This window comes from Mobula hypostoma, chromosome 4 (genome assembly GCF_963921235.1).
Source record: "Mobula hypostoma chromosome 4, sMobHyp1.1, whole genome shotgun sequence".
NCBI lineage: Eukaryota > Metazoa > Chordata > Chondrichthyes > Myliobatiformes > Myliobatidae > Mobula > Mobula hypostoma.
In genome coordinates, this window is record NC_086100.1 from 190,579,666 (window position 1) to 190,593,970 (window position 14,305).

Consider the following 14,305-nt stretch of genomic DNA (forward strand, 5'->3'; position numbering starts at 1 on the left):
CTGGAGGAATCAGGTTGGTACTGGACCCCAAGAAAGGGAGTTTGTGGAGTCCCTCTGAGATGGATTCTTAGAACAGCTTGTACTGGAGCCTACCAGAGAGAACGCAATTCTAGATTTAGTGTTGTGCAGTGAACCGGATTTGATCAGGGACCTCAAGGGAAAGGAGCCATTAGAAGGTAGTGACCATAATATGATAAGTTTTAATCTACAATTTGAGAGGGAGAAGGGAAACTTGGAAGTGTCAGTATTACAGTTGAACAAAGGGAACTATGGAGCTATGAGGGAGGAGCTGGCCAAAGTTCAATGGAACAATACCCTAGCAGGAATGACAGTGGAACAGCAATGGCAAGTGTTTCTGGGAATAATGCAGAAGGTGCAGGATCAGTTCATTCCAAAGAGGAAGAAAGATCCTAAGGGGAGTAAGGGGAGGCCATGGCTGACAAGGGAAGTAATGGGCAGCATAAAAGTAAAAGATAAGTATAACATAGCAAAGACGAGTGGGAAGCTGGAGGATTGGGAAACTTTTAAAGAGCAACAGAAGGTAACTAAAAAGGCAATACGCGGAGAAAAAATGAGGTATGAAGGTAAACTAGCCAAGAATATAAAGGAGGATAGTAAAAGCTTCTATAGGTATGTGAAAAAGAAAAAAATAGTTAAGACCAAAATTGGGCCCTTGAAGACAGAAACAGGTGAATTTATTATGGGGAACAAGGAAATGGCAGATGTGTTGAACAGGTACTTTGGATCTGTCTTCACTAGGGAAGACACAAACAATCTCCCAGATAGAATAGTGGCCAAAGGACCTAGGGTAATGGATGAACTGAAGGAAATTTATATTAGGCAGGAAATGGTGTTGGATAGACTATTGGGTCTGAAGGCTGATAAATCCCCGGGACCTGATGGTCTGCATCCCAGGGTACTTAAGGAGGTGGCTTTAGAAATCGTGGACGCATTGGTAATCATTTTCCAATGTTCTGTAGATTCAGGATCAGTTCCTGTGGATTGGAGGGTGGCTAATGTTGTCCCTCTCTTAAAGAAGGGAGGAAGAGAGTAAACAGGGAATTATAGACCGGTTAGCCTGACGTCAGTGGTGGGTAAGATGCTGGAGTCAATTATAAGAGACGAAATTACGACACATATGGATAGTAGGAACAGGATCAGTCTGAGTCAGCATGGATTTACGAGGGGGAAATTGTTCTTGACTAATCTTCTGGAATTTTTTGAGGATGTAACTATGAAAATGGACATGGGAGAGCCAGTGGATGTAGTGTACCTGGACTTTCAGAAAGCCTTTGATAAAGTCCCACATAGGAGATTAGTGGGCAAAATTAGGGCACATGGTATTGGGGGCAGAGTGCTGACATGGATTGAAAATTGGCTGGCTGACAGAAAACAAAGAGTAGCGATTAATGGGTCCCTTTCGGAATGGCAGGCCGTGACCAGTGGGGTACCGCAGGGTTCAGTGCTGGGACCGCAGCTGTTTACAATATATATTAATGATTTAGATGAGGGAATTAAAAGTAACATTAGCAAATTTGCCGATGACACAAAGCTGGGTGGCAGTGTGAAATGTGAGGAGGATGTTATGAGAATGCAGGGTGACTTGGACAGGCTGGGTGAGTGGGCAGATGCATGGCAGATGCAGTTTAATGTGGATAAATGTGAGGGTTATCCACTTTGGTGGTAAAAACAGGAAGGCAGATTATTATCTAAATGGAGTCAAGTTCAGAAAAGAGGAAGTACAACGAGATCTAGGTGTTCTTGTACATCAGTCACTGAAAGCAAGCATGCAAGTACAGCAGGCTGTGAAGAAAGCTAATGGCATGTTGGCCTTCATAACAAGGGGAATTGAGTATAAGAGCAAAGAGGTCCTTCTGCAGCTGTACAGGGCCCTGGTGAGACCACACCTGGAGTACTGTTTGGTCTCCAAATTTAAGGAGGGACATTCTTGCTATTGAGGGAGTGCAGCTTAGGTTCACAAGGTTAATTCCCGGGATGGCGGGACTGTCATATGTCGAAAGATTGGAGCGACTGGGCTTGTGTACTCTGGAATTTAGAAGACTGAGAGGGGATCTTATTGAAACATATAAGATTATTAAGGGATTGGACATGCTGGAGGCAGGAAGCATGTTCCCGCTGATGGGTGAGTCCAGAACCGGAGGCCACAGTTTAAGAATAAGGGGTAGGCCATTTAGAACAGTGTTGAGGAAGAACTTTTTCACCCAGAGAGTGGTGGATATATGGAATGCTCTGCCTCAGAAGGCTGTGGAGGCCAAGTCTCTGGATGCTTTCAAGAAAGTGATGGATAGAGCTCTTAAAGATAGCGGAATCAAAGGTTATGGGGATAAGGCAGGAACTGGATACTGACTGTGGATGATCAGCCATGATCACAGTGAATGGCAGTGCTGGCTCGAAGGGCCGAATGACCTACTCCTGCACCTATTGTCTATTGTCTATTGAATTTCTTCAGAGAGTTCTGAATTTCCAGAATTCTTTCCTATAAGCAGCTGTGGAGGCCAATTCTTTATGTATGTTTAAGGCAGAGGTTGATAGATTCTTGATTGGTCTGGGCATCAAGGGATATGGAGAGAAGGTGGGAGCTTGAGGCTGAGAGGAAGGTTGGATCAGCCATGATGAAATATGGCCTAATTTTTCCCTAATATCTTATGGTACCTTGTGATACCACACAGGAATTGGCCCCTTGGCCCACTATGTCTGTGCCAACCATGGTGTCAATTTAAAGTGCATATCTGCATAAATGGGGGTGGGGATAAAATGGGATTAAATGCAGATGGGAGCGTGATGGTCAGCATGGAGTTAATGGGCCAAATAGCCTTTTGCTGTTCTGTTTTATCCTTCAATGCAGTATCCTATTGGAGGGGTGAAGGACACAGGTAACTTTATTTCAGTGAACTCATAAATAGAAGATTTTCTGCAGATACTCAAAATCCAGAACAACACACACACAAACTGCTGGAGGAATTCAGCGGGTCAGGCAGCATCTGTGGAAATGAATAAACTGGTGATGTTGCATGCCGAGACCCTTCATCAGGACTGGAAAGGACGGGCAATGAAGCCAGAATAAGGTGGGGGGTACGGGAAGGAGGACAACTAAAAGGTGAGAGGTGAAGCCAGGTGGGTGGGAGGAGAAGCAGGAATCTGATGGGAGAGGAGAGTGGACCGTAGGAGAAAGGAAAGGAGTAAGGACCCCAGCATAGACGATAGGCAGGTGAGGAGAAGTGAAAAGGTAAGGGGGGAGGGCCAGAGTGGGGATAAAAGAAGAGGGAATGGGGAGTGGGGAAAATTTACCAAAAGTTGGTGAAATTGATATTCATGCCATCAGGTTGGAGGCTATTATTATTATTATTATTGGCTTATGTTCACATGTGCTGAGATATAGTGAACAGTTTGTTTTGCTGCATAGTGTTCATACAGATCAGATCTTTATCCAGTACATTGAAGTCGTGCAAGGTGAAACAATAACAATGCAGAATCAAGAGAAACCGCAAGACCATAATGAGGTTTTATTTCTCTTAATTATTTTTCCTCCCAACTAATATCTCTTTAGTCTTATCTACTTGAACCATCTTCCTTTCTAATTTACTCAATACCCTTTAGGGGAGTCATATCAATTGTCCACTCGTTGCTCTCTGTTCTTTCACGTCCTCTGCTATTTAAACTTCATTAATAGTAAGTTATTTGTAGTGATACAACCCCACCAATAAACCTTGTGACTTTCCAAAATTTGTGTTTTTGAACTATCCATCCTTTCCAAAGAAATAGGTTTTGGAGAGGACAGCTTGAAGCATGCAGGGCCTCAGCCTGAATCGTGGACTTTTTATTCCTCTCCGTGGATGCTGCCTAACCTGCTGAGTTCATTCAGCATTTTGTGTGTGTTGCCCTTATTTCCGTGAACTCACTGTTCAGATCAATAGAAAATATTTTAAAAGTACAGCTTCAAAATAGATTGTAATCTGTGATTTTTGTTTTATTTTTCTCCGGAACGCAGTGGACCTCTTAGGCCTATTGAAGTGGCGCTCTAACATCGGGGCTCTGAACGAGAATCTGAGAAAGCTGATGAAGGTAGACGGAGGGGAGGTCGTCAAGGTAGGTGCAAGCAGTGCGAGAAAACAGTGGCAGCTTGTCTCTTGTTTAATTGTCACTCAGTGAGCTGACCACTGGTGGAAAAGTCCTGACATGTCACTCTGCGGCAGCAGATCCATGTTTCCATGTATTTCAAATTCATGTTTAGTTTATTGTTTTCCGAGTGTATACACCAGCCGAAGCAACGTTCCTGTGGACCACGGTGCACCCACAATGCATAGACTTTTGCGCAGTACTCTATTTGTTGATGTGGAGCAGAGAGCGAGTTTGTAAATCTGACGGAAGCAAAACATGTTGGGAGTGGCAAGGGTGTGGCAAGGTCATTTGATTCCAAGCAATTAGATTATTAGTTATTACAGAATGTCTTCCTGGAGCCTTTTGTTCCCTCCCCTCTCCCTTCTCATTCTCCCAGCCATCATTCCACTCTCCCTATCCACCTTCTCACTCTCTGTCCGCATTAGAGATCATATCTGAATCAGGGTCAGGTTCATCATCACTTACACGTGTCATGAAATTTGTTTCTTTTTGGCGGCCGCACTACAGTGCAATACGTAAAACAAGTGGATGAAATATAATTCAAATTGCACCTGAAGAACGCAGCATGGGTAAACAATGAACAGTGAACAGCTCTTGCTGTCCTGGTGATGAGATACTGGGTATTGCAGGGTATACATTAGTCTCTTCAATGTTTGGGACTGTTTTTCCTAGCTCCGGGATTCTGACATCATATGGGGAAATATCTGACCTATGAGAAATTGATAATTTGTTTTTAAATTGCCACGTGTTCTTAAAAACTTTGTTTTGTGTGCTATCCATGAGGTAGTACAAGGGAAAACATAACAGAATGCAGAATAAAGTGTTACAGAGAATGTGCATAGCAGGCAGGCAAGGCCGTATAAGATGTATTGTGAGGTTAGGTGTCCATTTTGCCAAAGCAATCCATTCAGCAGTCTGAAAACAGTGGCATAGAAGCTGTTCCTGAGCCTGTAAATACGTCCTTTCAGGCTTTTGTATCTTCTGCATGATGGGAGAAGCGGGAAGAGAGTATGTTGGGGGTGAGTGTGATCTTTAAATACATTAAGCACATATGTTGAACCCTGCTTCAGGAAGGGTTTGAATACGTTGCCTGCTTTTGTGAGGGAATGAGAAGTGTGGGTGGAGTCCATGGAGGTGGGGGGCGCATGCCAAGCTTCATAATGTGCTGAACTGTGTCCACAACTCTCTGCGGTTTCTCGTGGTCTCGGGCACAGCAGTTGCCACAACCAGCCATGATACATCGGTTCAGGATTCTTTCTGTTGGTGAGGATCAACGGGCAAAGTTCTATTTTTCTACGCCTCCTGAAGAAGTAGAGGCGCTGGTGAGCCTTCTTGGCTATGTTGCCAGTGCAGCGGAAAGAAAAAAAATCTCTGGAAAAGTATAAGCAGAGAAAATTGCAAGATAAATAGTAAATATAGCTTAGGTCTTTATTTATTTATGAATTGCTCGTCTTCAATAACCCTTTAACAGGTCTGGTTAGAGTTGACATCGGATGTTTCTTATGATGGGGGAGTCTAGAGCCAGAGGGCACTATCTCAGAGCAGAAGGACGTTCATTTAGAACAGACATGAGTAGGAATTTCTTCAGCCAGAGAGTGGTGAATTTGTGGAATTCATTACCACAGACACTGTGCAGGCTAAGTCATTTGGGTATATTTAAAGCAAATATACCCTGATTGTGGACTTCAGATAGGGTAAGATAAGGGAACACATATTAATCCTCATAGAGGGACCAGAATTGAAAAGAGTGAGTAATTTCAAGCTCCTGGGTGAGCTCTTTCAAATTTCCCTGAGGATCTAACCTGGACTCAACATATTGATGCAGCTACAAGGAAATTAGGAGTTTCACTGGGACTTTGAGGAGATTTGGTATGTCACCAAAAACACTCGTAAATTTCTACAGCTGTACAGTGGAGAGCATTCTAACTGGCTGCATCTCTATCCAGTCTGGGGGGGAGGGGAGGGTACCGCACAGGACTGAAATAATCTGCAGAAAATTGTAAACTTAGTCAGCTACATCATGGACATTAGCCTCCATAGCATCCAGGACATCTTCAAGGAGCAATGCCTCAAAAAGGTGGCATCCATCATGAAGGGCCCCCATCACCCAGGACATGCCCTGATCTCATTGCTGCCATTAGGAAGAAGGTACAGAAGCTTGAAGGCACACACTCAGTGATTCAAGAACAGCTTTTTCTCCTCCGCTATCAGATTTTGGAATGAACATTGAACCCATGAGCACCATATCACTACTTTTTGCACTACTTTTTAAATTTATCTACTTAATATGTAGTATATATACTTACCGTAATCATAATTGTTTTTCTATTATTATGCATTACACTGTATGCAGCTGCAAAGACGGCAAATTTCACGACATACACTGATAACTATAAACCTGACTTTGAGGCTGATAGATCCTTGATTACTGACGGTGTCAAAGATTTCAGAGAGAAGGTTGGATAATGGAGTTGAAAGAGATAATAAATCAGCCATGATCAAATGGTGGGGCAGACTTGATGGGCTAAATGGCCTAATTCTGCTCCTATTTCTTATGGTCTTATGGCTGATTCTGTGCTGCATGACTTTGTAAGGCCATTACGCGTGCAAGTGTAGGTAATCAGCATATATACTTAAGCACACAGGTGTCATAATAGCATAGCGGTTGACGTAACGATTTACAGTGCCGGTGATCAAGGTTCAGTTTCTGCCGCTGTCTGCAAGGAGCTTGTATGTTCTCTCCGGATGGAGTTCCTCTGGGTGCTCCGGTTTCCTCCCACGCTCCAGAGGCGTACGGGTTAAGGCATTCGTAAGTTGTGGGCATGCTGTGTTAGTGCCAGAAGCATTCATAAGTTGCAGGCTGCTCCCAGCACGTCCTTGGATGGTGTTGGTCCATTGATGCTATCAACGTATTTCACGCTATGTTTCAATGTACATGTGACAAATAAAGTTAATGCTTAAATGTTTCCACTAAAGTTGCAGAGGCCACGTCTGCGGAGATAGAGAACCAAGGACGAGTTCCTCCCTTCATGGTGACTTAAGCTGAGGTCCACGTGACAATGGTGATTTTTCAAGCCCAACAGGCTTCCTAAGAATACCTCTTGCTTTGATGCGATTAGTCTCCAATTAGCACAAGATATTTTGCAGTCCACTCAGCTGGAAAGTTGGCATTTATTTTCGCTGCTGGAGACTCAAGGACATATTTACCTGCCCTGTGCGCCGAAGAGTGAACAGTGATGCAGCTGATGAGGCGAGACAGCCCACTAAAATGCTGATCAGCATTCTGTGAGTTAACTCCGGCATCGGCTGGAGTTGGCCAGAACTTACAAAATGGCCTCATCTGGTAGGTGCTTGCTTCTGAAGCAGTTTGCAGGCAGGATTTGGCATTCTCCCCACCATCTGCCAATGTGTTTCTCTTCAAAAACAAAATAATGAATGTGAGTTTTGGAAGGTTATTGAATCCTTTACAATAGTCTAGCATGGGAGGAGATCGGGAGTTCTCATTTATTTTATCCAGAATACAATTTGCACAAATAGCTGCATTCTCTGTGATCGTAAGACAGGTATAGATATCAGACATCCCACCCTGCAAAAACTCATTTCAGGGAGGTAGCACCACCACCTCCCACAATCCCATATCCCCATATCACCCCCCCCCCCCCCACCCTGGTCAACCTCCAAGGGTGTATGTAATACTTTGTTTAGTGATTTTGTCTAATCTGTAAACCAAGTTGGGTATATGCAGAAAATGTGACATTAAAAATGTACTTATATTATATTATCATGTTTATTCTATTACAACTTTAAGCAAGTCTACAGGGAGTTTGGCCTCATCACATAGGATAGCTACTTAGTAGAGTAGCTCCTTAGCAGCTAGCCAGCAAGTTTAAGTAACGTTAGCTATGCTAATGAATGAAATGACACCTGTTAAACTCACCTCAACATGTCTTTTACATTTTAACCCACTATGGGCAATAGAAAAGTCACTGTTGCAAACAGTGCGGTGAGTAACACTGCCATTATTTTTGAGGTCGACTGTAAAGCCCGCCCACAGAGAAAGCTGATAGGTCTACTTAGCACGAAGAGTGACCAATCAGGATGCTCCCTCTTTCCCTCTCCAAAAAATCGATTTCTGGGATATTGCATATAATTTCCAGGCGTCAGGGAGCTGTTATCAATATGCGGGAGACTCCCGGAACTTCCGGGAGAGGTGGGATGTCTGAGATATGGTAAATGCAAGCAGGCTTTTCCCACTGACGTTGGGTGGAACCACAACCGGAGGCCATGGATTAAGGGTGAAAGGTGAAAAGTTTAAGGGGAACGTGAGGGAAAACTTCTTCACTCAGAGGGCCGAGAGAGTGTGGAATGAGCTGCCAGCACAAGTGGTGCATGTGAGCTTGATTTCAATGTTAAAAAGAAATTTGTATAGGTAGATGGATGGTGGGAGTATGGAGGGCAGGTCAATGGGAGCAGGCAGTTTAAATAGGTTGGTATGATTAGATGGGCTGAAGAGCCTGTTTCTGTACTGTACCTTTTTATGAATGAAGATATTTGAATCCTTTCCTTCGATGATGGCTGACCTAATTGAGTTCCTCTCACATTTTGTGTATGTTAATGAGGACCTCAAACCTTCTTGCGGTCGTGGCTGGGCGGATACCTTTAAATGCTTATCTTTACCTTTAAATCAGAGGCTTGAGTGTTCGATCCTGACCACAGCCCCAAACCGATGTCACCTCGTGATCTTTATCACCATCAGTGGTTCTGTTTATTAGAAGAGGTTGTGCAGCAGGGTGCATTTGCGTGACTTCCATGCCATTGCCACAGCAGGGTAGCATGGTATCATAGCAGTTTGCACAGTCGCCCTCCAGAGCTGGCTGTAAGATCTGGGTTCAGTTCACAGTTTGTACATTTTCCCCGTGGCCACGTAGTGCTCCGGGTGCTCCTGTTTCAAACAATTTACAAAAGAAAAGATTTACAAAAATTGTTCCAGTGGAAGTAAGGACCATTTGGACAGTGGCGAGGCAGTCAAATGAATTCATGACGGGCAGGCGTGCATGTCTGAGCCTCAGCTGTCGTTTGTCCTCACTCCGCCCCATTGTTGACGATAGTGGAACCAAAGCAACACACACAATATGCATGCATTCTCGTGTTTGTGATAACGAACCAAATGGTTTGGAGACACAAGAGATTCTGCAGATGCTGGAAATCTGGATCGACACAGGCACAAAATGCTGGAGGAACTCAGGAGGCCAGGCAGCATCTCTGGAGCCGAGGGTTTTGGCCAAAACACTTTATTTATTGAGGTATAACACTTTTCCAGCCCTTCGAGTCACGCCACCCAGCAATCCTCCGATTTAATGCTAGCCTAATTATGGGACAATATAAAATGACCAATTAACCCACCAACCGGTACGTCTTTGGATTGTGGGAGGAAAATGGAGCACCCAGAGGAAACCCACGTGGTCATGGGGAGAAAGTACAGGCTCCTGACAGGCCGCAGTGATGGGAGTTGAACTCAGGTCACCTGTACTGTAAGACATTGTGCTAACCACTATGTTACCGTACCAGGACTGGAAAAGAGGAGGGCAAAAGCCAGAATATAAAGAAAAATCTCCTCCCTCATCAATCTACCTTTATCCCCTTACCAGGGATATCACCTCCTTCCACACGAACACTGACAACATTGATTCTTCAGACTCAATGATCTCTTCCTGGGTTTTCTGGGGGACTTTTACCCAGAAACCTGGCTTCAGTTCACTGAAGAAGGCTCAAGGCCTTCCGAGCTGGGCGAGAGTGCCGATAGTGCAAACATTGGTTCCTTACCTCCTAGCTTCTCACATGATTCCTTTTCATCCCCTTCCCCTATCCACCTATCGTCCCTCTTAACTTCCTCCTCCCCCCCACCAACTAAACACCCTCTCACCCATATTCATCTATTACCTGCCAGCTTGTGCTCCACCTCTCCCCTACATCTCTCCCTCCTTGAAGTGTGGAGTAACATCTGCAATTTTCTAGTCCTCCGGAACCATTTCAGAATCTAGTGATTCTTGAAAGATCATTACTAAAGCCTCTACAATCTCTTCAGCCCCCTCTTTCAGAACTCTGGGGTGTAGCCCATCTGGTCCAGGTGACTTATCTACCTACAGAGCTTTCAGTTTCCCAACCACCTTCTCCCTAGTAATGGTAACTTCACTCACTTCTGGCCCCTGATTGTCTCGAACTTCCAGCGTACTGCCAGTGTCTTCCGTAGTGAAGGCTGAGGCAAAATACTTATTCAGTTTATCCGCTGTTTCTTTGTCCCCCATTGCTACCTCTCCAGCATAATTTTCCAGTGGTCTGATATCGACTCTCACCTCTTTTACACTTTATGTATCGAAAGAAACTTTTGGTATCCTCTTTAATATTTTGGTGGGCTTACTTCTGTTGATTTTCAAAAGCTTCCAATCTTCCAACTTCCCACTAATTTTTGCTCGATTATATTCCCTCTCTTTGGCTTTTGTGTTGGCTTTGAGTTCTCTTGTTAGCCACGGTTGTGTCATCCTGCCATTAGAATATTTCTTCTTTGTACATATATGTACTTTGATAATAAATTTACTTTGAACTATTAAATTTCTTCTCTTTCACCTAAAACCTCTGCCTGTTTGTTCTTGATTCCTTGTCTCTGAAAGGCGCAGAAAACAAAACACATTTAACAATAAGATAATGATTCCTGATTGTTTCTGCTAAGCTACAGGGCAGTGGCAAATTCTGCAATACTGTAGTTATACTCCTTTCGAATTACTAATGCAGAACAGGATCAGAATCAGATCTATTATCACTGGCATGTGTGTCGTGAATTTCTTTTTGTTATTTTGTCACAGCAGTACAGTGCAAAGGTATAGAATTTCTAAAAAATCCATGAAGTAATTAAATAAATGAAAAGAAAAGGGAACACAATTTGCTCGAAAAATGAATGCAAATACAAAAAAAATTACAAAATAAAGAAGTAGGGAAAATGAAGGAAATAATGAGCGTTAATGGGGTTTTTGGACTCTTCAGAAATCTGATGGTGGAGGAGAAGAAACTGTGCCTGAATTGTTGAGTGTAGATCTTCAATCCCTCTGGAGAAAAAGAAAATGCGTACAAGGTTTTGAAGGAGTACACAGTGAGAATGAGATTCATAGCTCCTCATTACATGCTAGATCACTTCAAATGGATTGACGTGAAATGTATTAGATTCTGCACTTCAATGGAACAAACTGTGGAAGAATTTACATCCACTTGGTTATTCCTTTCATTCGGAGTTCAAAGTCAATGTATTATCGAAATACATACATGTCACCGTGTACAACCCTGCGATTCATTTCCTTGCGGGTATTCACAGTAGAACAATGAAATATAATAGAATCGATGAAGTTCAAATGTCAAAGTAAATTTATTATGAAAGTACATGTATGTCACCATATACAACCCTGAGAATCATTTTCTTGCAGGCATACTCAATAAATCTATAGAACAATCACCATAAAATCAATGAAAGACTAGGGTCTTCATTCAGAGTGCAGAAAACAACAAACTGTGCAATTACAAAAAGAAATAAATAATAAAAAATAAATAAATAAGCAATAAATCTCAAGAATACGTGGCGAAGAGTTCTTAAAAGTGGGAACATTGGTTGTGGGAACATTTCAGTGATGGGGCAAGTGAGGTTGAGTGAAGTTATCCTCTGTCGTTCAAGGGCCTGATGTTTCGGCAGTAGTAACAGTTCCTGAACCTGCTGGTATGGGTCCTGAAGCTCCTGTAAGTTGTTCCTGATGGCAGCAGTGAGAAGAGAGCATGAACTGGGTGGACACAAACTGCATACAGACGAAGGCTAACAAACAACCAATATATAGGAGACAGACTGTGTAAATACAGTACAATAAATAAATAATAGATTAATCGATAAATAAATAATATTGAGAATGTGGGCTGTGGAGTCCTTGAAAATGAGTTTGTAGGTTGTGGAATCAGTTGGGGTGAGTGAAGTTATCTACCATGGTTCAGGAGTCTGGTGGTTAAAGGGTAATAACTGTTATTGGGTTATGAGAAAGAATCATCTCAGACAGCAGTGCTCAGTTCTGTTCATTTCTCTGTGAGCATTTCTAGGAAACAATGTTGGCTAATTTCACCACATCACCTGCCAGTTTGAAGACAGGAGGGGAAAGATATAAAATTGATCTGAGGAGCACGCTTTTTTTTCCCACATAGGGTGGTGGATGTATGAAATGAGCCATCAAGGGAATCTGTAGTAGTGGGTACAATTGCAACATTGATAAGACATTTGGATATGTATATGTACAGGAAAAGTTTAGACAGATATGGGCTAAGTGCTGGCAGAAGGGATTAGCTCTGTCCATTAGCTCATGGCCAGCATGGACAAGTGTGGGCTGCATAACTCTCTGAGTCTATGACCATCTTATAGAACAGCTGTGGATTGGTATCAAAGATGCCCAGAAAACTAAACACATTTAACAATAAGATAATGATTTGCTGAATGTTTCTGCTAAGCTCCAGGGCAGTGTCAAATTCTGCTGTAATTATGATGTTGAAATAAATCCGAGGATTCGCGGGACCATGTCGCCAGTGGCTTAACCTGAGATCATTGGGTGTTTCAGGTCTTTCAAGGTCAGACACTCTCGCCCAGGTGACCCAGCCAGGGTCGGTCAGGCCCCGGTTTGTCTCCCAGCGGCACTGGTCCTCGGGTCACATCCATAGCCATCAGGAGGCTCACTCAGCAGCCTCTCTGCTGGTCCTGATGGTTCTTTTCTTTGCAGCCCCCATAATGCCAAGGAGAGAGTAGGTTCTGCAGAATGAGCAGCCAGCAAAACCTCTACAGCCCACCTCTATAGGCTCGCATTCTGCCCTACACCCTTGTCTCTGGCACTGCTCTACCAGCCTCTGGTGTTTGGCTTTCTTATACTCAACTGCCTCTTCAATCCGGATTTCCCAAGGTTTATACTCATTATGAATTATTAATGCCAAGAAGGATCAGAATCAGTATTATTATCATTGACATATGAGTCGTAACTTTCATTATTTTGTGGCGGCATTACAGTGCAAAGATATAAAATTACTAAAAATTACAGAAGTGGTTAAATAACTTGAAAGGAAAGTTTTTACCAATTGTTACAAAATGAAAAAAAATAATGAGATAGTGTTTGCAGGTTAAGGAACTCTTTAGAAATCTTATAGTGGAGATAAAGAAACTGTTCTTGAATAGTTGGGTTTGGATCTTCAATCTCTCTGAAGGCCTCCAAATTATTTCTATGTGACCCAATGTATATTTGGGAGTGACACAGTTGCATAGTGGTTAGCACAACGCTCTACAATACCAGCGACCTGGGTTCATTCCCTCCTCCCCCCCCCATTACCTGTAAGGAGTTTATACATTCACCCTAATGAACTTGCAGGGTTCCTCCCACAGTTCGAAGATGTACCGTTAATTACTATTTGTAAATTGTCCCGTGATTAGGCTAGGGTTAATCACCTGAGGCTGGGCATGGCTCGAAGGGCCAGAAGGGCCTACTCCATGCTGTATCTCAATAAATAAATAAATATTCTTTGTGATAATGATCGTGAACACGATCGTAACATGACCATGGTGGGTCTCATCAACAAGAACGATGAGTCAGCAAACAGAGAGGAGGTGCAGCGGCTAAGAGACTCGTGCAGAGGCAACAACCTGTCTCTGAATGTGAACACAACCAAAGAGAAGGTTGTTGACTTCAGGAGGACACGGAACAACCACTCTCTGCTGAACATCGACGACTCCTCCGCAGAGATCATTAAGAGCACCAAATTTCTTGGTGTTCACCTGGCGGAGAATCTCACCTGGTCCCTCAACACCAGCTCCATAGCAAAGAAAGCCCAGCTGCGTCTCTACTTCCTGCGAAGTCTGAGAAAAGTCCATCTCCCACCCCCCCATCCTCACCACATTCTACAGAGGTTGTATTGAGAGCATCCTGAGCAGCTGCATCACTGCCTGGTTCGGGAATTGCACCATCTCAGATCTCAAGACCCTGAAATGGATAGTGAGGTCAGCTGAGAAGATCATCGGGGTCTCTCTTCCTGCCATTAGAGACATTTCATAGTCATAGTCATAGTCATACTTTACTAATCCCGGGGGAAATTTACACCACACCCT

General features: G+C 43.3%; 1 protein-coding gene across 2 annotated transcripts in view; it reads left to right on the forward strand.

Annotated features, from left to right (window-relative positions):
* The window catches only part of LOC134345844 (dedicator of cytokinesis protein 2-like), a 1,258,793-nt gene that overhangs the window by 344,630 nt on the left and 899,858 nt on the right, over nt 1–14,305 (forward strand). For both annotated transcript variants that reach the window (XM_063047144.1, XM_063047146.1), the window contains one exon: nt 4,010–4,107. In XM_063047144.1, the coding sequence (XP_062903214.1) occupies nt 4,010–4,107 (98 nt within the window). The remainder of the gene's footprint in view (nt 1–4,009; nt 4,108–14,305) is intronic.